General features: G+C 37.9%; 1 protein-coding gene across 2 annotated transcripts; it reads right to left on the bottom strand.

The window, feature by feature from the left end:
• Window positions 1-18: 18 nt before the first annotated feature.
• On the bottom strand, window positions 19-22759 carry LOC100584571 (coxsackievirus and adenovirus receptor-like). 2 transcript variants are annotated; one of them, XM_030812518.1, is made up of 3 exons: window positions 22645-22759; window positions 14547-14602; window positions 19-1462 (listed from the first exon to the last, which is right to left on the bottom strand). In XM_030812518.1, exon 3 carries the CDS (start codon window positions 1333-1335, stop codon window positions 256-258), a length of 1080 nt encoding a protein of 359 aa, XP_030668378.1. In that variant the 5' UTR covers window positions 1336-1462; window positions 14547-14602; window positions 22645-22759; the 3' UTR covers window positions 19-255. The 2 variants fall into 2 exon arrangements, with proteins under 2 accessions (XP_030668378.1, XP_030668379.1); XM_030812519.1 differs by lacking the exons at window positions 14547-14602; window positions 22645-22759 and having other exon boundaries at window positions 443-502; window positions 1129-1335.
• Between the last annotated feature and the right edge of the window lie 282 nt (window positions 22760-23041).

Genomic DNA, 23041 nt, shown 5'->3' with positions numbered 1-23041 from the left:
TCTTAAAGAAAATCCAGCTTTTTCAGATGGTAAACTTGTCTTTACTAACTTTAATGCCTGTAACTATTTCGATATAACCAAACAAAAATTTTTAAAAATATATTCCTTACGGTTCCTGATTAACTTATTTTTTTGATATATTTTGAGGCTAGTAACAAAATTTAGACCAGAATAGGTTTTCATATATCAAAAAAAAGGAAAGGAACATGGAGAGCACAGATGAGACGTATGGAGGCTCTATACTACAGACCCATCCTAGCTCTGTGCGGGAATCATCACAGGAACCGCGCCCATTCGACTTAGATTAGGGGCAGCTACCTTAGCGGGTGGGACAGTCGGACTCTGAGGAGTGGGTTCAAAGTCTTCACTTGGTACTTGGTTATACTGAGTCTTGGAATATCCTTCCATGTTGGAAGGAGGCATGGATCCCAGGGATGAATGATTACTGCCTATGTAGCTTCTGGCAGTGGAGGTACGGCTCTTTGGAGGCGGCACATCTTCCCTGATATCGTGATGAACTTCCTTTTCATATTTTTCTTTTCTGCGCTTTTTACGACAGCAAAAGATGACAAGACCAATGAGCACTAGAGCAAGCAAAGTTCCTATAATGGCTCCTGCAATTAGTCCAGCTTTATTTGAAGGAGGGACAACGTCTACACGCAACAGGCACTGATCAGAGCCCACTCTGTTTCTGACTGTACAGCTGTATGTCACAGAGTACTCAGAAGAAGCATTTTTTACAGATATAACAGACGAAGTCATTTCTGCTAACCAGGAAGTGGGCATTTTTTGTGAGTCAGACAATTTTTGCCATTCATACTGTAATGGAAGTGAACCTTCTTTTGGTTCACATTTTAGTTTAAAGTCACTTCCAATTTCTTCTGATCCATCAACGTAACATCTTGTACCTAAAGGCTCACCAAGAACTACCAGCTGATTCTTCTTATTTGCGACACCAGGAGCTTTTTTCACTTTGCACTGATCTGTGCCAATATCTGACAGCTGTAAATTCGTTACATTTATTGATACATCACCAGATTTGAGATCATTACTCTTAAAATGTACTCGGCCTTTCAGATCTGGATAGTAGTCATCATAAATTTTGTCTCCAGAATATAAAATAATCACTTGATCCACCTTCTGATTATCAGCTGGTGATATCAGCCACTCGATGTCCAGTGGTCCCTGGTCTTCGGGACTAAGCGTAAATTTGCATGGCCCATAGGCAGTTTCCCCTTTGGCTTTTTCAATCATCTGCTCAGGAGTAGTGATACTCAAACTTCTGGTGAAATCCGCGACTCCGCACAGGAGCACGAAGCGCAGCAGGAGCGCCATGGTGGCCGCCGTGCAGTGGGCGGCGGCTGCAGGTAGGCCGCTCTCGCTCCGGGTCCTAGGCTCCCCGCGCCTTGCGCATTCAAGATAGAGAAAATCTTAAAGACTCCACCAAAATAAATGGTTAAAGCTGGTAAAGAAATTCAATAAAGTTAATAGTTACAAAATCAACATACAGATAGCATTATTGTTTCTATACATTAATGAGAAACTATTACCTGAAAAATAAATTAATAAGGCAATTCAATTTATAATAGAATCAAAACAGATATAAAATATATAAAAGACTTAGGAGTAAATTTAATCAAGAATGTGAATGATTTGCACACTGAAAACTATAGCACATTGATGAAAAAATTAAAATGGCATAAATAAATGGAGAAACATCCTTTATTAATGGATTCAAAAATTAGTATTGTAAAAGTGTCAATACTACCCAAAGCAATCTACAGATTAAATGCAACCACTATCAAATTCCCAGAAGTAGAAAAATTACTGCTAAAATTTGTATGGAACCACAAAAGACCCTGACTAACCAAAGCAATTTTGAACAAAAAGAACAAAGCTGGAGGCATCAGACTACCTGATTCCAAACTATATACAAAGCTATCATAATTAAAACAACACAGCAGTGGCATAAAAGCAGACATGTAGAACAGTGCAAAGGGATATAGAACCCATAAATAAATCCATGTGTCTGTGGTCAATTGATTTTTTGATAAAATAACTAAAAATGCACAATGAAGAAAGAAAATTATTTTCAATAAATGGTGTAGAAAAAACTGACTATCCACATACAGAAGAATAAAATTTGACTTTTCTTCTGCTCTTTATACAAGCATCAAATCAAAATTAAAGACTTAAATGTAAAACTACTACAAGGAAATATAGAAGACTGTATGACATTGGCTTGAGCTATGATTTTCTGTAGGTTATTCCAAAAGCACAGGAAACAAAAGCAAAAACACATGAATGAGATTGCATAAAACTAAAAAGCTTTTCCACAGGAAAAGAAGCGATAATAGAATGAAGAGAACCCACAAATGGGATAACATTTTAAAACCATATATCAGATAAGGGGCTCATATAATAATATATAAGTAACTCAACCTACTCAAAAATAAGAATAAAACTATGCTTATTAAAAAAAATAAGCAAAGAACCAGAATAGACATTTCCTAAGGCATACAAAAGGCCAACAAGTACATGAAAAAAATCATAAACATTTCTAATTATCAGAGAAATGCAAATCAAAGCCACAATGAGATATCACCTCACACATTTTGCTAGGGCTATTATAAAAAAAGATAGAAGATAAATGTTGATGAGGCTGTGGAGAAAAAGAAACCCTGTACACTGTTGGTAGGAATGGAAATTAGTAAAACCATCTTGAAAACAGTATGAAGCTTCCTCAAAGAAATTATAAATATATTTACCCTATGATCCATAAATCCCACTTCTGGATATATGTCCAAAGGAATTTCAATCAGTATGTCAAAAAAAGACATCTGCAATTTCATGTTCATTGCAGCATTATTCATAATACCCATGAATTAGAAACAACCTAAGTGCTTATCAACTGAAGAGTGGATAAAAATATGTGGAAAAATTGGAACCCTTCTATACCACTGGTGAGACTTTAAAGTGTAAAACAGTCCGGCAGTTCTTCAAATGGTTAAACATAGAGTTATCACATGACCCAGCAATTCCACTCCTATGTGTTTACCAAAAAGAAAATAAAACAAATGCTACACAAACAGTAGTACACAAATGTTTATAGCAACACAAAGTAGAAAACAACAGAAATGTTCATTAGCTGGGGAGTGGATAAATAAAATGTGGTGTGTCCATAAAATAGAATCTTATTTAGCAAGAAAAGGTAAAAAACTATTAATGCATGCTCCAAAATGGATGAATATTAAAAATATGTTGAGGAAGATGTGAGTAAAAAGTGACTATGTGTTATTATGATTCCATTTATGTGAAATGTCCACAATAGGCAAATTCATAGTCACAAAGTAGATGAGTGGTTGCCTAGACTAGGAAGGGTTTAAAAAAGGCTGGAGAAAATGGGGAAAGATTGCTAATGGGTGCAAGTCTCTTTTAAGGAGAATTAAAATGTTCTAAAATTATATTATGATGATTATTTGTCCATCCAGTTAATATACTAAAAGAATTTGAAGTTTGTACTTTAAATGAGTGAATTACACAATGTATAAATTATATCTCAGTAAAGCTGGGGAAAGTTAAAAGTATATGTAGGATGCATACAAAAATACCACTTATCTTTATAAATGAATGAAATTCTGTCATTTGCAAAAACATGGATGAATTTAGAGGACATTATACTAAGTAAAATAAGCCAGATACAGAAAGACAAATATCTCATAATATCACTTATATGTGAAATCCAAAAATGTGCATTCATAGAAGTTAAGAGTAGAATGGTGGTTTATCAGAGGCAGAGCAGGGCAGGGGGCAGGGGTGGAAAAAGGGGAAATATTGAATGGCATAATGCTTCAGTTAGGATAAATACATTCTGGTGATATGGTACACAGCAAAGTGACTGCAGTTACTCATAATGTAGTGCATATCTTAAAAGTGCTAAAATAGTACATTTTAAATGTTTCACCATAATGTTATAAATATCTGAGGTGAAAGATACGTTAGTTAGCCTAATTTGTCCATTTCACAATATTTACATGTATTGTACCCTATATGTATTTATTTATCAATAAAATCAACATTTTAAAAAGTGAGAAAAACAGATGTGCTAGATCTTCATCTAAAGATATTTCTGAGAAAAATGCATCTGTTTTCTTTCAGAAGAAATTTCCACTTAATAGATATTATGGTAACTAAAGTAAGGCAGATAATTTTGGCCATCAGCTTATATTATGGGATAATCTCTTTTTGCTGACCTTGTAAAAGCTGTGGCATATTAACAACAAGTAGGAACATTTTTTTATCATGATCAGGTAAAGTTCTGCATGTTTCTATTTTGAATAATATTTTCCCCAGGAATCACAAAGTGTGAATGCCTTTTATTTCAGAGGTCTAGCCCTAAATGGTTTAGTCAATTACATCATGCATTCTGAAATAAGTACTGGTGCATTTGTGAAGGTACTATATATAATTGTTTTTAAATTTAACTATCATATAAATCTACTTTTCTAGTTAAGAGTCTATATTTTATAGAGGCCCTCCTTATACATAAGAGCTTTTCTGATAGTATATCCATTAGATTTCAAAGATAACTAAAGGAACAATTTTGCTTTTTTTTTATTATTGTTATTTTTTAAGGCTAGTCAACTGAAGCAGTGGGAGTGGAGAAGGAACTGCTTTAATTTTTATATGTTGGCGTTACAGGCTATATGTGACAGGCTATATATTTGTCTGCTGAATTTTAGAAACCAAATGAAATATTTATTTCATATTTCATTAGATTTAGGGATGATGATTACATTGAGGGATTGGGACTAGACTGAAGGCACCACATCATCAATCACTTGGAAACAATATTTTGCCTATGTGTTATGTTATACTGACAAAAACTTTTATTGTGGCAGGCAATATAGCTCCCTATTGAAATATGTGAAAAATGTAGAGAAAAAAAGACAATATTTGTTATCAAGGGATATTTAGGCCTGAGATTCATGATGCTAATATTCAAAACATACACTTTTTAAAATTAGATTTAAAATGTAAATTGAAGCAGAGCATTTAGAAAAAGACAAAATATCTACTATAAAAGACCTGGGTTAGAAAAGTTAAAATGCTAAATGAAAAAATAAAGCTTCTTGGGTGGCTTAAAATAGAATATGAGACAAAAAATTACCCAGAAATTTTTCTAAGATTAAAAACATGTATACAGTTTCTTTGATATAAAAATTTCTGGATATAACTTTAACAGAATAGAATAGGGAGACAAGGGCAAAGAGCAGGTGTATGCAGAATGAAGTGAACATATTATTGTAACAATGAGAGGGACAGAGTTGAATGATTGCTCTTGGAGACAAGGGATTTTCATGTCTAAGTTAATGACAAATCTTTTGTTTGCAAGTTAAAAAAAATGTAACTTAAACCTGGTGAAAGAATAAAGGGTGGTTGGGGGGATGATTCTTTGTACACTAAACTTGTTTTAATGACTAATGAATTAATCATAAGTTCAAATGATTTTATGGAGGCCCTTTCTTTATTTGATATTTCTGGACTCCTTTTTTCTTTGTGTGCTCCATTTTTACCTACTTGAACAATTTTTACCCGCAAAGTTTAGGAAACACTGTAACCAAATGTTACAACATAATGTGATCCCTGAAAGCATTTGCAGCTGGGGGCATAGGGGAAAAGGGACTTCTAAAATGCATGTTAATCTCAGTGAAAACTTAGAAGTTTAAACATGGTCCTCCTTGGGTCATGTGGCTACCCCAGGACCAATCATTGCACCAGACATGGGAGATAATCTCAAAAGCCAGAGTGGAGTCAAGGTTCTCCAGTGGAGTTTCCACTTTAGAACTCAGTTTTGTCAGGCTTTGTGTTTGCATATTACAGACATGATAGCCATATAGCTATCTATTCCACTTCCAGTAGAGATGAAAACCTAAGAGCACAGGCCCATTCAAAGGATTTTACATGAATCTTCATAGCAGCTTTACTTGCAACAGCCAAAACCTGAAAACAGTCCAAATATCCATGGACAGGTGAATTTGTGACTTATAAACTTACTGTGGCATATGTATATAATGAAATAATACTCCCTAGTAAGAACAGAACAATTGATAGATGTAACAACATGAATAAATCTCAAAAATAGTGATGCTGAGTGATCAGAAAGTATACATACCCTATGATTATATGTATTTGGAAATAAAAGCTTATGGATAGTGACTGGAAGTGGATTAGTGGTTGCCTGTGGATGGAATGGGGATAGGCAGGAAAAATTGAGCAGAAAAAGCACAACGAAACTTTGGTGGTAAAGGTAATGGATATGTTTGCTATTTTCATATGTTGTTGGTTTTGTAGAGCTACAAATGCCAAGAATTATCAAAATGTACAATTGAAGTATGTGCAGTTTATTGCATGTAAATAAACCTTTTAAAAATTAACCGATACAAATTGACTTACATTACCAGAAAGCTCTTGAAAAACTCTCCTCTTTTCTCCCCTATTTTTATTCTTGCATGCCCTTATAGACTATGTTAACACATTTCTCATCTTACTGTTCTTTTGTGACTACATTTCTCCAGGTCAATATAATTATCACCATAATTTCTTGGTTTCTCTTTAGTTCATTAGTAATTATGAGTAACGTATTGAAATGTTAAAGATATGTTCATGCATTCAGAATCCTCTGCTCTCTGATCCACATAATAGTGAATTATGCTGTCAATAATTACACAGTATAGTGCTTTTTTTTTTTTTGAGATGGAGTCATGCATGGTTACCCAGGCTGGAGTGCAATGGTGCATTCTGGGCTCACTGCAACCTCCACCTCATGGGTTCAAGTGATTTTCCTGCCTCAGCCTCCTGAGTAGCTGGGATTACAGGCATCTGCCATCATCCCCGACTAATTTTTGTATTTTTATTGGAGACAGGGTTTCACCATGTTGGCCAGGCTCGTCTTGAACCTCTGACCTCAGGTGATGCACCTGTCTTGGCCTCCCAAAGTGCTGGGATTATAGGCATGAGCCACCACACCCAGCCAGAATATTGCTACTTTTGCAAATAGCTACAATTGACCCTGATCTGGACTTTGAGTTGATCATGGCTTTGTAAAAGAGGATAGCATTGTAAAACTAGAAAATTAGGCTAATAATAAATAACATAGAATGCTTTCAGTATAAGAAATAATACTATCCTAAGCAAAAATAAATAAATAAATAAAACTGGGGGAATTATATTATCTGACTTCATATTATACTACAGAATTATAGTAACCAAAAGAGCATGGTACTGGCATAAAAACAGACCCATAGATCAATGGAACACACTAGAGAACCCAGTAACAAATCTACATACCTACAGTGAACTGATTTTTGACAAAGGTGCCAAGAACATACACTGGTGGGAAATGGTGTTGAAAAAACTGGATATCCATATGCAGAAGAATGAAAACAGACTAGTATCTATCACCAAATTCAAAAGTAAAATCAAAGTTGATTAAAGATGTAAAGCTAAGACCTCGAACTATAAAACTAGTACAAAAAAACTTTGGGGAAAATCTCCAGGACATTGGTCTGGGCAAAAATATCTTGAGCAATACCCCACAAGCACAGGCAATCGATGCAGAAATGGACAAATGGATCACATTAAGTTAAAAAGCTTCTGTACAGAAAATGATACAATCAACAAAGTTAAGAGACAATCCACAAAATGGGAGAAAATATTTGCAAACTACTCATCTGACAAAGGATTAATAATCAGAATATATAAAAAGCTCAAACAACTCTTTAAGAAACAATCTAATAACCTGGTTTAAAAAAAGGGGCAAAAGATTTGAATAGATATTTCCCAAAAGAAGACCACAAATGGCAAACAGGTATAAGAAAAGGTGCTCAATATCACCGATCATCAGAGAAATTCAAGTCAAAACCACAATGAGATATCATCTCACCACAGTTTATATGACTTGCATGCAAAAGACAGGCAATAACAAATGCTAGCAGGGATGCAGAGAAAAGGGAACACTTGTACACTGCTCCTGGGAATGTAAATTAGTAAAACCACTAAGGTGAACAGTTTGGAGGTTGCTCAATAAACTAAAACTTGAGCTACCATATGATCTAGCAATCCTACTGCTGGGTGTATACCAAAAATAAAGGAAATCAGTATGTCAAATACATATCTGCACTCCCGTATTTGTTGCAGCACTGTTTACAAAACTAAGATTTGGAAGAAACCTTACTGTCCATCAACAGATGAATGGATAAAGAAAATGCGTACATATACACAATGGAGGACTATTCAGCCATAACAAAGAACAAGATCCAGTCACTGTCAGTAACACTGATGGAACATTACGGATCATTATGTTAAGTGAAATAAGCCAGGCACAGAAAGACAAATGTTACATGTTCTCACTTATTTGTGGAATCTAAAATCAAAACAAACTCATGGACATAGAGAATATAAGGATGGTTATCAGAGGCTGGGAAAGGTAGTGGCAGGGGTTGGTGGGAAGGTGGGGGTGGTTAATGGGTATAAAAATAGAGAGTTAATAAGACCTACTATTTTATAGCACAATAGGGTGACTATATTCAATAATAATTTAATTGTACATTTTGAAATAACTAAGACTGTAATTGAGTTTTTTGTAACTTGAAGGATAAATGCTTGAGGGGAGGGATACCCCATTCCCCATGATGTGCTCATTTCACATTGCATGCCTCTATCAAAACATCTCATGGACACCACAGATACATACACATACTATGTACCCACAACATTTTTAAACAACCTAATACAATTTTTTAAATGGCACTTATTTTTTGTTACCTTCAACTATTGTAAAATATATTCTATTATTTATGATTAGCCTTGTTTGAAAACATATTTTAAAAACATTATTTAAAACCAAATAAATGGACTAGGAGTAACTTGCATAAACAGAAATTGCTGCTACTTCTTCTAATTATTGAGATGGTATTTCTATATTTGTGAAATTATCTGTGATAGAAAATTGAATTGTTTCCAGCATTATTATTTTTCATAATTAAACATGTTATATTGCTACTTCTTTAAAAGTAGGCTTTAAAATATTGCCAATCTATTTTAAAGTCTACTTGCCAAAATATTAAACTATTCTTAAAAAAAGTAATTTATTTAATTACTTAACTTCCTCAAGCAATGTCCTAATTTTCCCAAGCAATTATCTGATTTTCTCAAGCAATTGATATTAGCAAGTTGTGCTAGTTAACTGCTGAGAATCATTGTCTACGTATGAGATAAATCATCTGTCAATCTTTTAAAGAAGACTTTATGAGCCTTAGAGATTGTAGTCCAATCTGTATCACCGACTTTAAACATTGGATAATTGACACTCCATGTTGCCTGTAAGCCTATTTCACAGCAGCTGAGTGATGTTAATAGGTGCTTCTTGGAGTGCCATTTTCCTTATAATCCTTAGATTAATTCAGATTGACTGAATTCTGTCAGTGGAAATTGCCAGAATTATATCATTGTGCTTTGCATCTAGTTTCACTTTTCCAAAAACCTACACAGATTTCAGATGTGTAGAAAACAGCTCTTGTTTTCCTTCTGGGTAATCTTTTTCATGTCACCACTCTTGTCAGCATCTGCATTGGGCAAATTTCCTAGGACCTCCCTTCTGCTTCTTTTAAAATATGAAAACAAAATCGATGTAGCACAGCAAGCCAGAGAAAGTCTGCTTTGATTGACTCACGGCCATAGTCACCCGGCAGTTCCTTCAGATGCGGCTTCCCTGCTCAGCCACTGAGCCCACTGCGGTTCTCCTGCCTGCAGAAGTGGCTCTGTGAGCCATTTGAGGAGAAAATGGGGGACTTTGGGCTTCAGCTCGAGGAGAACACGGTGGAGATGGAGGAGCCCCTGGGTGTCCTCAGGTTAACTGAAAACATGAGAGGACACAAGCGTGGGACCAAGTCTGTCACTAACCTGTAAAGGACTCTCACCAAGCCGACTGGGCACTCTGCCTGCGTGCCTGCCTTTGCCACCACCGTGTGCGGGAATGCCTGGGGCACGACTGGGCCATCCCAGTGTTCTTATTTCTAGACATTCCGAGTTTACCCCTCAGCAAAACGCCAGAGGCTGGCAGACACAGTGGAGCATCAGGCAGTAAGGATCCGAAGCCGTGGAATCTCCAAAGGGCCTCTTGACCGCGTCCCAGAAGCTCCAGCTCATGCTGGAAATTGCCCAGAAAGCCCAGATCGTCTGTGGCAAGACCTCCTGGATTGTGATTTTGATTTGCATTTCTCTGATGGCCAGTGATAATGAACATTTTTTCATGTGTCTGTTGGCTGCATAAATGTCTTCTTTTGAGAAGTGTCTGTTCATAGCCTTCGCCCACTTTTTAATGGGATTGTTTGATTTTTTCTTGTACATTTGTTTAAGTTCTTTGTAGATTCTGGATATTAGCGCTTTGTCAGATGGGTAGATTGCAAAAATTTTCTCCCATTCTGTAAGTTGCCTGTTCACTCTCATGGTAATTTCTTTTGCTCTGCAGAAGCTCTTTAGTTTAATTATATCCCATTTGTCAGTTTTGGGCTTTTGTTGCCATTGCTTTTGGTGATTTAGACATGAAGTCCTTGCCCATGCCTATGTCCTGAATGGTATTGCCTAGGTTTTCTTCTAGGGTTTTTATGGTTTTAGGTCTAACATTTAAGTCTTTAATCCATCTTGAAAAGTTAATAATAATAAAAATAATAATATGGAAGAAATCAAAAAAAGACCTCCCGGAGACCAGGAACTTGGTCTGGGCGCGAGGCCTGAGATCACCCCTATGTCTGGGACGCCTTCCTGTCCCTCTGCTTCTTCCTTGGCCGCTTTAGGGGGAGCGCCTCACCGTGGGTCTCCCTGCAGGCGGCGTGGTGGTGCTCCTGGATGTCACCTCCAGGCGCTTTTGAGACTGTGGCCGGCACCGGGCGCCCAGCACCTGCGGATTGGCCTCCCCACGCCGGGCTCAGGGACCTCCAGCGCTCCGCCGTGCTGGCTGCAGGCGACCTCAACGTCGAGCTGCTGCCAGCGCCACAGGCCCCAGGGGAGGCCCAGGATGCTGCTTCCCGGCCCCAAGAAGGGCAGTTTGGAGGAAAGTCTTTGGCCTGATGGAAGGCGGCGCCCATTGGGGGCGGGGCTGAGAACTAGGCTGGCGCCGCTGCCTGTTAAGTCCGGACCAAAAGGCCCACGGCCTCCATCAGGAACCAGGTGCTTCTCCAAATCCCGGACTTCAAGGAGGAACAACGGCGTCAAGCTGGCTGACACCAGGAACACCCAGAAGTACCCGCTCCTGTCTGTCCTTCCGCACTCAGGAGCAGGGATGGCCGCAGGGACACCATCCGCCCACAAACCGCTGGCGTTTGCTGCCATGGTGCGCGGAGATGCGGTCCCTGAGGCCACTTTTGGCCAGGACGCCGGGATCCTATCAGCGGCAGCATCCCGCGCTGACACTCAGTATTGACTTTCCCAGGACATTGCTAGATTTTTTCCTTTTTAAAACAATTTTGCAGTGGGAGAGCAAAAAAGGGCATCCTCAGAGCTTTTGCAAAATTCTCCTGGACCTGTTCTATGGTGTTCGCCTCTGCGTTTTACTGACCACTAATTGGCCAGAGCTCCTAAGGCCTATAAGGGCCCCACCCAGCGCTTTAGACACCCCTTAGGGACATTCGCAGCTCAGGAGGATAAAGGTCCTCAGGGGCCTGCTGCGAGGAGGACATGCAGCCCCTCGGTCGCCACGTCTTCCTCCATTCCAGCCTGGAAACAGAGACCTTCCCCTCCACCCCACAGGCCTTCATGACCTTGGGACCCACTCTAGAGGCCACACGCATTTCCACTGCCAAAGCAATGACACAGGAGATGGAAATTCTTGGCCAGGCGCGGTGGCTCAAGCCTGTAGTCCCAGCACTTTGGGAAGCCAAGGCGGGCAGATCATGAGGTCAGGAGATCGAGACCATCCTGGCTAGCAAGGCGAAACCCCGTCTCTACTAAAAACACACAAAAAGTTGGCAAGGCTTGGTGGCTGGTGCCTGTAGTCCCAGCTACTCCGGAGGCTGAGGCGGGAGAGTGGCGTGAACCCGGGAGGTGGAGCTTGCAGTGAGCCGAGATCGCGCCACTGCACTCCAGCCCGGGGGACAGAGCGAGAGTACGTCTCAGAAAAAAAAAAAATTATTTTCCTTCACTATATGCCTAAGTAATTTCTCTATTAGAGCCCAGAGTCGTGGGGCCCACACCGCCAGCTGACACATGAAAGTGTGGCAACGATGTGGTGGTGTCTCTGTGTGGCAGTGTGTCCGCATTTCTGTGTGGTGGTGTGTCCGTGTGGCAGAGTGTCTGTGTGGTGCTATGTCCATGTGGTGGTGTGTTCATGTATCTGCATGGTGATGTCTCCGTGTGTGTTTGTGTATCCGTGTGACAGTGTCTGTGTGTCTTTGTGTCCACATGGGAGTGTCTGTGTGGTGGTATCTGACAGTGTGGAGGTGTGTCCATGTGACAGTGTGCCGGTGTGTCTGTGTGTGGCAGTGTCCATGTGGCAGTGTGTTTGTGTGTTTGTGTGAGAGTGTGATGGTGTGTCCATGCGACAGTGTAGTGATGTCTCTTGTGTGTCTGTGTGTCCTTGTGGTAGTGTGATGGTGTGTCCATGTGGTGATGTCTCTGTGTGTCTGTCCATTTGACAGTTTGGTGATGTCTCCGTGTGTCTGTGTGTCCCTGCGATAGTGTGGTGGTGTGTCCGTGTGGTGATTTCTCCGTATGTCTGTGTGTCCGTCCATGTGAATGTGCCAGTGTGTCCGTGTGACCGTGTGACGGTGTGTCCGTGTGGTAATGTCTCCGTGTGTCTGTACATGTGACAGTGTGGTGGTGTGTCCGTGTAACAATGTGGCGGTGTTCCCTCCCTGGCTTGCGGAGCTGGCGTCTTTCCCTCTCAGCCCAGGACGCCCCAGGAGGCCCAAGCTTGCCGAGCAGGAGGCAGCTTCTGTGGAGGGAGGCGCAGGGAGCCCTAACAGCCAAGTTTGTGGGGTCCCCTGCATTGGGTGGGAGTGAGAAGAAAGGTGCCGGGGCAGCCAGGACAAGCCTGGGCCTGCCCTAAGGAGGTGACCCACTCCAGGCCTGCATTTTGGGGCGAGCACTCCAGCTCGGTCATCTTGTCCTAAGTCCTTTGCATGCCATGGAGATTGCTGAGTTTTGAATAAGGGAAGGTCATCTTTGTCGCGGAAAGCCTGTCACTTTTCAGCCTCATCGCTGGTGACACATCAAACATCCGGCACCTTCTGCCAAGAAAACTCCCGGAAGAAAATGTGGGGACTGGCAGTATCCAAACAGAGTCGTCACACACAGATTTCTGTTTGGTTGGAGATCTGCCGTTTTTCCCTGTGGGTGGGGGAAGCGGAGCAGCTCTGCAGCGGGAAGGAAGGTGGGTTCTGTGCGGCCAGGAAGGTCCTGGCCCGGGGCGGAGGGGCGAGAGGTGATGTGCAGAGAAAGGCTGTGCAGGGCAGCGGGCAGTGTGCATCGCCCCTACTGCCGGGCGCCCAGGAGGAGGACAGGTCCGGGCCTGGCGGGAGCAGAGGCGGCGGGGCTGGAATCACCGCACCAGGAGTGAGGGCCGGCAGAGCCGCAGGCTGTGGCCGAGGGGGACTCCCGGGCACCTGGTGGGCGTCCCCATGACCAGGATGCACACCGGGCTCCGGAGGCCAGGCGGACCAAGCTAGGGGTGCCAGGGGAGGCTCGAGGTTCCCGCGGCGGGAGGTGGGTCCCTGGACCCTGGTCTCCTGCTGCTGTCCCGCACATGGGCCGCCTTCGCTCAGGGGCGTCCCGCCAGGGTCGCCTATCTGGGACCTCAGCGCAGCTCCCGGCGGGCGGGAGGCTGAGGCAGAAACCTCGGGGCCCAGCTGGGTCTGCAGTTTCCACCACTCCTGACGCAGGGCGATCTCAAGTTGTGCCGCCCAGGCAGGAAACCCTCCGACCTTGCCAGCTTTAGCGCCAGCCTTGGTGACTCTCCAGCTCAGCTTCAACACCTTTCAACAGTTTTGTGTTCTCTTTTATCAAAATAATTCTTTCTGTATTTGCTGTCCTTTATCAAATAAGAATTTGAATATGCATATGGAGTGATATCACAGTTGAAACATTAAACAATACACAATTTCATGTGTCTTTTTTTGTTTAATGTATAATTTTCTAAGAAGTAAAATTATGACTCTACTGCAAATATAAGATAAACACATACCAACAATGTTATTCAACTCAATAAGCGATGAGGGTTCCAGTAATAGGTTCAAATCATTGCAAGGAACATTAAAGGAGATTTACAGCCAATGTTAAGGTCAGATCGTTGGTTAGTTACAATACTGGTTAGTATCCAACATAGCCAGAAGCTGTAATCTTTTTGAGTTTTCTCTTCCATGGCACAGAAATGATGCATTTTTCTGCTGTACAAAATATTTATCTTTTCTACTACTTCTGCACATAAAAATATTGCTAGTCAGAAAAGACCAGGATTGCACTGAAAAAAAAATCTCAGTAATATCTCTCACCTGTATTCATACTTCTTTTTTTCCTGTATGAAATATCTTTCAACTGCATTTTCTATCTGAAGGTTTATAGAGAGAGAGAGGAAAATGAATAAAAGCATAGTAAGTGAATATTTTGATAACATTTTACAGCCTTATTCATGTCTAATGAACATAAAACACACTTCCAATATTTAAAGTGTAAATGAGATTAATTTGATATATACATGTGCCCATTAAACAATCACCATGAAGGGGACAACGAGCATATCCAATACTCTCAAAGCTTCCCAGTTCTCCTTCGTAATGCACACTCATACCTCTCAGGTGTGAAGTATTGAGCTTCACACATACACACAAATACACACTGGAATATCTAATTGTTTCAGAAGCATTTGTTGAAAATGTTATGTCCATGAATGGTCTAAGAACTTTATCAAAAATTAGCTGATAGCTGATATACATGTGTATATCTATATTTGTACTACATTGTCTTAAGTATTACTGTAACTTTATAAGTCTTGAATCCAGGTACTGTTAATTCTCCAACAGCACCTGGTTTCAAAGTAACTGTTTCTTTCTAAGTAATTTGCCATTATAGACCTTCTACCCATCAATGTACATTTCACATTGTTAGTTTCTCTATTTCTAAAATAAGAAATCCAGCTGTGATTTGATTGGAATTGTAATAGATCAATGTGGGAAGAGTAGACATCTTAACAGTATTGAGATTTATGACTCATAAATTCCATTTATTTAGGCCTCATTTATTTTAGCAATATTTTGTAGTTTTGTACTTTTCAAATGTTTCTCGTTTTTGCAGGTTTATCTCTAAGTACTACATATTTTGATATTTACAATAATATCAAAATTATGGTAATATTAATGCAAATGTTGTTTTATTTTTTCCTCCATTAATTGTCAGGTTTTAAATCATAATTTAATTGTATGATAAAACTGGGTTTTGCGAGAAATGTATACATATTGTATATATACTTTTTTTTCAGTTTGGCAGATTGATTGCATTATCATATCATAATTTAAAATTGCACTAATTACCACTCAGCCTGCTCTCAAGGACAACATATCAAAATATATATCATGTTTCAGTTTATTTAGCATCATGAAACTCTCATATTGCACTTACTTTTGGAAACTTGGAATAATAAAATAATGTAAATATCAGTTCACAGGTGACATATGAGTACATGCGACAATTTTCTAAATATCAACCTATTGCTCTTTAATTCTATGTTTATATTGTCAATTTTTTCCTCCTCTTGAAACTCTCTTATGCAGCTTATTGACTTTTGGTTCAATTCCTTCCCTGTTTTTCCCCCAATCTACTTTCTAATATTTTACTGATGTTGTGCTCCTTTTTATTTGGACACTTTTAAAAAGCTGTGTAATTTCTCCTTGGTATTAAAATGCAAATCCATATCCAAAATAAATGAGTGCAGGGACCAAACAGATGTTTGTGCAGCATGTCCATTAGCAATATTATTCACAATAATCAAAGGGAGGGAGCAGCCCATGTGAATATTGATGGATGAGTGGTTAAACAAAATGTGGTATATATGCAACATAATAATATTCAGCCTTAAAATATATTCTCACACATGCTATGAAATAGATGAAACTTGAAGACATGCTAAGTGAAATAAGCCAGTCAGAAAAATTCAAACATTCTATCATGCCACTTCTATGAGTTACTTAGTGAAATTTGTAGAGACAGAAAGTAGAATGGTGATTGCTAGGGGGAGGGAGAGGGAGAGGAAGGGGAAGTTGATGTTCAGTGAGTACAGCGTTTTAGTTGGAGAAGAAGACAAGTTCTAGAGGTCTATGGTGGTGACTGTTGCACAATAGTGCAAATATACTTAATGCCACAAAACTTTGCACTTAAAGTGATTAACAAGGTAAATTTTATGTTCTGTATATCTTTCCAGAATTATAAACCTGCCATCACAGTATAGAAATAGAATATATTATATAGGGTTAGGTGATGATATTTTACACATTTGCACATAATTAGAATTTTGAAGCCTTAATTTCAGATTAGGTTGTCTAGGACATAACAATATTGATGTCAGAAAGCCATAAGCAATGTCTTTTCAATCAGATTTACTAAAAAATTTTATTGAACTGGTCAATTTTCTTTGCCAATATTACTGTATTCTTATTTCTAGTAATAGAAGTGTGAAAAAGCATCAAGGAAACTTCAATTGCATTCTCATACTGACTGCATACAATAATTCTGAAAATAGTGGAAGTTATGTATATCCCCCATAAGTAAAACATGTGTAACAAAACAAAACAAAAATTAATAGGAGACAATTCAAATAATGGTGACCTGTTATTCTTATCTAGTTAAGTACCATTCTTTTCTAACGGGAATTTGCTATTTCAAATATATTATCTGGGATGTCTATATTTATATTTTGAGATGCCATACAAACTTGAGTCAATGACATAGAATTTTACAAATCAAGAAGCTTATTCTGGGGCCATTTCTTTTGACATTTTCTCTAAACTACTAAAGAGACATTAATGAGCCATAAATTATATTATCTACATTTGCAGCATTTAAAATGTGTTCAGCATGAAATATTAGCTACAGAGGAAGCTAAATAAATTGAACATGGAATGAAGATTTATCCTTAAATATAAATTACAAGAAGACTTTGATATTAGTTTTTCACAAGTGAAGCATTCTTATAAAGTGTCATAACCTTTTTGGGGAAACTCTGGGAAAAGTGGAGAAACTCTGAAGGGTTTTAAGTATCTTTCCTGAAGCTACAGACTCCATAACCTCTCTTTACAGGGAGGCCCTGCAGCTCCTACAGAAATGAGTGGCTGAGATTCTTGGTTGCATAGCGGAGCTTCTCATCCAAACCCTTTCCCTGTTTAGTGTCTGCATATCAGTATAAAAGTTCTATAAACTGTAGTTACTTATTTTAATCCCAAAGCACAGTAACAATATATTTCATCCTAGGGCTGGCAGTTTCTGTGAGTGTTTTGTCTAATTCTCAAAACTCTATCTACAGGATTCCAAAGAGCCTAAAAAGTAAAACATTTTAAAAAGGGGAAAGAGAGAAAGGGAAAGAAAATAAAATTAATAGCCCATTCAGTCACTGTTATTAAACACCAGAATACTTTTTGTTAATCTAATTAAAATTAGTGACATCATTTAACATTTATGTCTTCAACAAAAGTTTGTAATCCTGAAAAAGACATTTAATTTGCTAATAAATATATTTGAATTGAATTGAAATCCTTATATATTACTTTAAATATAATTTGCTAATAAATATATTTGAATTGAATTGAAATCCTTATATATTACTTTAAATAAAGAACACTAGATGAATTATGATGTAGAAAATTCTATCCCTCATTGTCCAAAATCTAATAGTTAAATTGAACTTGTTAAATAACATTTTTTGCCAGGCATGTGGCTTACACCTGGAATCCCAATACTTCGGGAGGCAAAGGCAGGTGGATTGCTTGAGCTGAGGAGTTGCAGACCAGGCTTGGAAACATGGTGAAACCCAATCTTCAAAAAAAAAAAAAAAATTTAGCCATGCGTAGTGGCTTGCCTGTAGTCCCAGCTACTCAGGAGGATGAGGTGGGAGGATCACCTGAGCCTGGGGAAGCTGGGGCTGCAGTAAGCCATGATTATGCCACTGCACTCTAGCTTGGGCAACAGACTGAGACCCTGTCTCAAAGAAAGACAGAAAGAAGGAAAGAAAGAGAAAGAAAGAAAGAAAGAAAGAAAGAAAGAAAGAAAGAGAGAAGGAAGGAAGGAAAAATAATGGTTTTGGTGCCAATAATCTTTATGGAATTTTGCTTTAATGAAATAGATTTAACTAAGTAGTGACATGATCTGCTTAAGTGTATTGACCCTAGCAATCCGAGGCCTCCATATCCCCACAATGACTTAACAATTACATTTGGCAAGCATTGATTCTCCTATCATACATACAGCATAGTCAGAATTTCAGAATTCCAACTTTCCCTATGTTATTTGGGCACATTGCTTAACATCTCTAAGACTCAATATTTATACTCTTAAGATACTACTAATAATAGTACCTAGTTTTTATGATATAATGTGCATCAAAGCATTATACTTTCAAGCACATAGCAATTTCTCAATAAATATTTGCTAATGGTTTAGTACAAACAGGAAAATTGGATTATGATTTTTATGACACTGTTGATTCTCCTTCTAGAAACATTTGTTTCTAAAACTTGTTTTCAAGTTAGAGCACTATTTTGTATTCAAATTGAAAATACTACATATTCAGATTTTTTAAAAAACAGTATTGCATGAATGTTTTAATTAAAATATTCCTAAATGAGCTTGAGCAAGGAGGACGGAGAGATAAGTAAAATAAGGCTTTGTGGCATAGGAGACATTTGGTGGAAATCTTTCAGCTCAACTAAGATTTGAAAAAAAAAAGAGAATTTTTATAAAAAATGTAAAGGCAGGATTTACCCTGATGAGCTTGTGGAGAAAATACAGAGTCTAACGTAATTCAAAAGAGACTAATCAGTCAAAGTATTTTTGAAGGAATATCTTGAAGAGAGAGAACACAAAATGAAGATCAGGTATGTAATTATTTTAATAATCTATCCATGAGATAAAAAGCATTGGGTTTTATTTTATTTGTCAAAAAGGAACAAAAGTTTCAAGAACCATTCTTTGTTCAGCCTAAAGAGGATTTTACATTTTGAACCAGCGACATATTGTGCTAAGTAGGATAATATCCAAATTTGTGTCTATATCAACAATTTTGTTCTCAATTAAAAACACTTTATTCACACAACTGATGATTATCTGCATTTGATTTAGTGCTGAACTGTCAAAGGGGGACTAACAAAAACAAAATATTAGAGTTGCAAGTGGCGTAAGTGGAAAATAGTGATCATATTGAACTCATCATTACTGAAATAAGAAAACAAAGCATAAAACAAATAAGAAAAAAATTGACTACATGAACATTTGCTTCTCTCCTAAGAATCAAAACCCTTAATTTGCTGTGGCAAAAAAGCATCTGGGTCCATGAACCCATGCAAAAGTCTACTGTTTCTGGGAGATAAGAAGAAACAAAACACATCAGCTTTCAGAGAAGGTTAAGAAACCTCTCATACCCTACCCTATCCCACCTGAGACCAGGCAAAGGATCACTGCTTCTGGGGGAGGGATGCAGGAAAAATACTTCTCCATCAGGAGAGGAACAAGGATTGTTTTGGGGCCCAGGATTTTGCACTAATGCAGAGTCATGCTACTGTGGTAAAGGGTTGAAAAATCTCCATCCAGTGACCACAGACAAAGGTGCATTGTTCCTATGGAAGGAGAAATAAAAGAGTTTGTCCTTATTGTGGGGTTGAAAACTTGAAATGATATAAATCAGAAGTTTTCTACCACTGAGGTGGGAGGAGGGCAAGGTATTATTTCTTCTGCAAAAAACAACACAGTTAAGTGACAGTTTGACTCCCACTAGAATAAGAATCAGGAAGTGTTAAAAATAGTCCTTCTCTGAGTGTCCAATGATGCAACTGGCTTAAAAATAACATGAATCATCCCTCTGTCCCCAACCTGAATTTTCTGCCTAGTCACACACACACAAAAAATGATGTTCTACAGTTAGAGAGGAACAAGAAAGTGGAGAGAGACCCTCTCTATAACATAGGTGGTAAGGACTACTGAAAGCTAACTGTGGAACAGGATCAATGGCATATGCTCTCCAGAGTCTAAGGCCCCACACAAGGCACATCATATCACAGCCTACTGCTGGAGAAATCTAAGTTACATTGTTCACTGAATGTTTCAGACACGGCAGCAAAAACCAACCTTTGTTCCTGCCCACACTAATAGCATGACACAAACCAAAATGAAACAGAAATATAAAACAATATTGACGTAAATAATTATCTCATGATCTACTGTTTTTCTACATCAGATGATTTGCATATTTTAGAAATTGAGAGACACATAAAAGCAAGTTAGAAATTTGAATTACGAGTTATAATATTTTCAAAAGATAAAAAGTCAACAGAATCAAATTCAGAGATAATTCAGATGTTGGAACTAAATGCAAGTAATTTAAAATAATAATGATCAAAATGTTAAAGGATCTAGTTTAAAAAAGACAACATGTATGGAAAAATGAGGAATTTCAGCAAAGATGGGAACAGTAAAAGGCAAAAGCTAGAAATAAGTGAAAGCATGAGAACAGAGATGAAGAATTACATCAGCAAGCTGATTAGCAGACTGGTCATCAGAGTTAAAGAAAGAAGCAGTAAATTTTATCCTAGGTCAATACAAATTATTTGAATGGTAGCACAAAGGGAGGAAAGAGAAAAACCAAATAAACCAATGAATCAAGCAAATAAAATACTCCAGTGAATCGAAGAATTCTCTGGTAAAATGAAATTAACTAAAATACAATTAATTGGAATTCCAGAAGGAGAGTAAAAACAGAATGTGAGAGAAGAAAAATTTGAAAAAGATGATTAAGGAGACCAAATAACCTCAAAATCTCCAAGCAAGATTAATACAAAATTTAAAGAATGCTAGAATAATCACACTAGTCAAACTGCTGAAAATCGATTAGCATAAATCTTGAATTCAGTCACAGAAAAAATAGGAACACTGTGTAGAGAGATAAACAGAAACAAACATTATAATGAACTGCTTGTCAGCAATTCTACAAGTCAGAAACCAATGATACAAAATTCTTAAATAACTGAAGAAAAGTCAACCCCCAATCTTATATCCATTAACTGTAATACAGCAAAAATAACAATTAAATGACATTTTCAGATTAACACTGGAAGAGTCCCTTGCTAACAGGTCTGCACTAACATAAATGTCAAAATCATTTCTTGAGGCAAAAGGAATATGGAAGCAGATGAAAGTTGAAACTACACAAAGAAATAAATAGTGCCAGAGAAGATATATAACCCAATTATTTTACATTGCTCTAAAGACAATTGTCTAATTTTTTTTTAAAAGTATCTTTATATTATGGAATTCATAATATTTGAGACTATAATGCATGAAATAAATAGTATAAAGGAGAGAGGAAACAGAAATATACATTTTAAGATTTTTGTACCATAGTTGGTATAATACAAATTATGGGTTACCGTAATAATCTAGAATAGGTATTGAAATCTCTAGGGAAACCATGAACATTTTTTAAAATGGTACATGAATTAATATTTTCATAGAACTTCCAGCTTTTATTTATTTGTTTTTATTCATTTTATTTTATTTATTTATTTATTTTTGAGATGGAGTTTTGCCCTGTTGCCCAGGCTGGAGTGCAATGGCATGATCTCAGCTCACTGCAGCCACCTCTGCCTCCCAGATTCCAATGATTCTCCTGCCTCAGCCTCCGAGTAGCTGGGATTACAGGTGCCCACCACCATGCCCAGCTAATTTTTGTATTTTTAGTAGAGACGAGGTTTAACCATGTTGGCCAAGCTTGTCTCAAACTCCTGACCTCGTGATAGGCCCACCTCAGCTTCCCAAAGTGCTAGGATTACAGACTTGAGACACCGTGCCAGGCCCCAGCTTTTAGTTTTTAAGGTATTTGTTGTGTTATTACATGTGAAGTAAGGTTATTCTTAAATATCCATGTTTTGAGAATTAATGATAATGACAAATTAATTTATCTCATTCTAAATGACATTTTAATATCAAATATTTAAATATTTTTATTATTTTTCCTTTTTAACAGAAGTCATTCTAACTGGTGTGAGATGGTATTTCATTGATGTTTTGTTTTGCATTTCTCTGATGATTAGTGATGGTATGCATGTGTTAATATGTTTGTTGGCCACATATGTGTTCTTTTGAAAACTTTTCATGTTTTTTGCCCATTTTTAATGGGGTTATTTATTTTTTGCTTATTGATTTGTCTAAGTCTCTTATGGATTCTGGATAATAGGCCTTTGCTGTATGAATAGTGTGTGAATATTTTCTTCCATTCTGTAGGCTGTCTGTTCAATCCCTTGAGAGTTTCTTATGCTGTGCAGACGAAGCTCTTTAGTTTAATTAAATCATACTTTTTAATTTTCATTTTTCTGGCAATTGCTTTTGAGGACTTACCCATAAATTCATTGCCAAGTGCAGTGTCCTGATGAATATTTCCTAGGTTTTCTTCCAGGATTTTTATAGGCAAAGGATGTAATCTTATGCCAGTGGGTCTTAATAATCAAATGACTCCACACTGAGAATCATTACTGTGAAAAATCAATTTTGTTATAATGATGGAAATTTAAATGTATGAAAGTAAAAACAGATGCCACATTTTTGCTAGAACTCTACAAGGCAAACTACTATAAGAGAGGCAGACGAAATATGATACATATATATATGGGCTAAATGCTCCAATCAAAAGACACAGACTGGCAAACTGGATAAGGAGTCAGGACCCATCAGTGTGCTGTATTCAGGAAACCCATCTCACGTGCAGAGACACACATAGACTCAAAATAAAGGGATG

Source organism: Nomascus leucogenys, chromosome 5 (genome assembly GCF_006542625.1).
Source record: "Nomascus leucogenys isolate Asia chromosome 5, Asia_NLE_v1, whole genome shotgun sequence".
NCBI classification, from domain to species: Eukaryota; Metazoa; Chordata; class Mammalia; order Primates; family Hylobatidae; genus Nomascus; species Nomascus leucogenys.
The sequence above is the reverse complement of the archived record's forward strand: the minus strand, read 5'-3'. Positions and strand labels throughout refer to the sequence as shown.

Coding starts and splice junctions, on each gene's coding strand:
- LOC100584571 (XM_030812518.1), bottom strand. CDS start 1,335: ATGGCGCTCCTGCTGCGCTTCGTGCTCCTGTGCGGAGTCGCGGATTTC.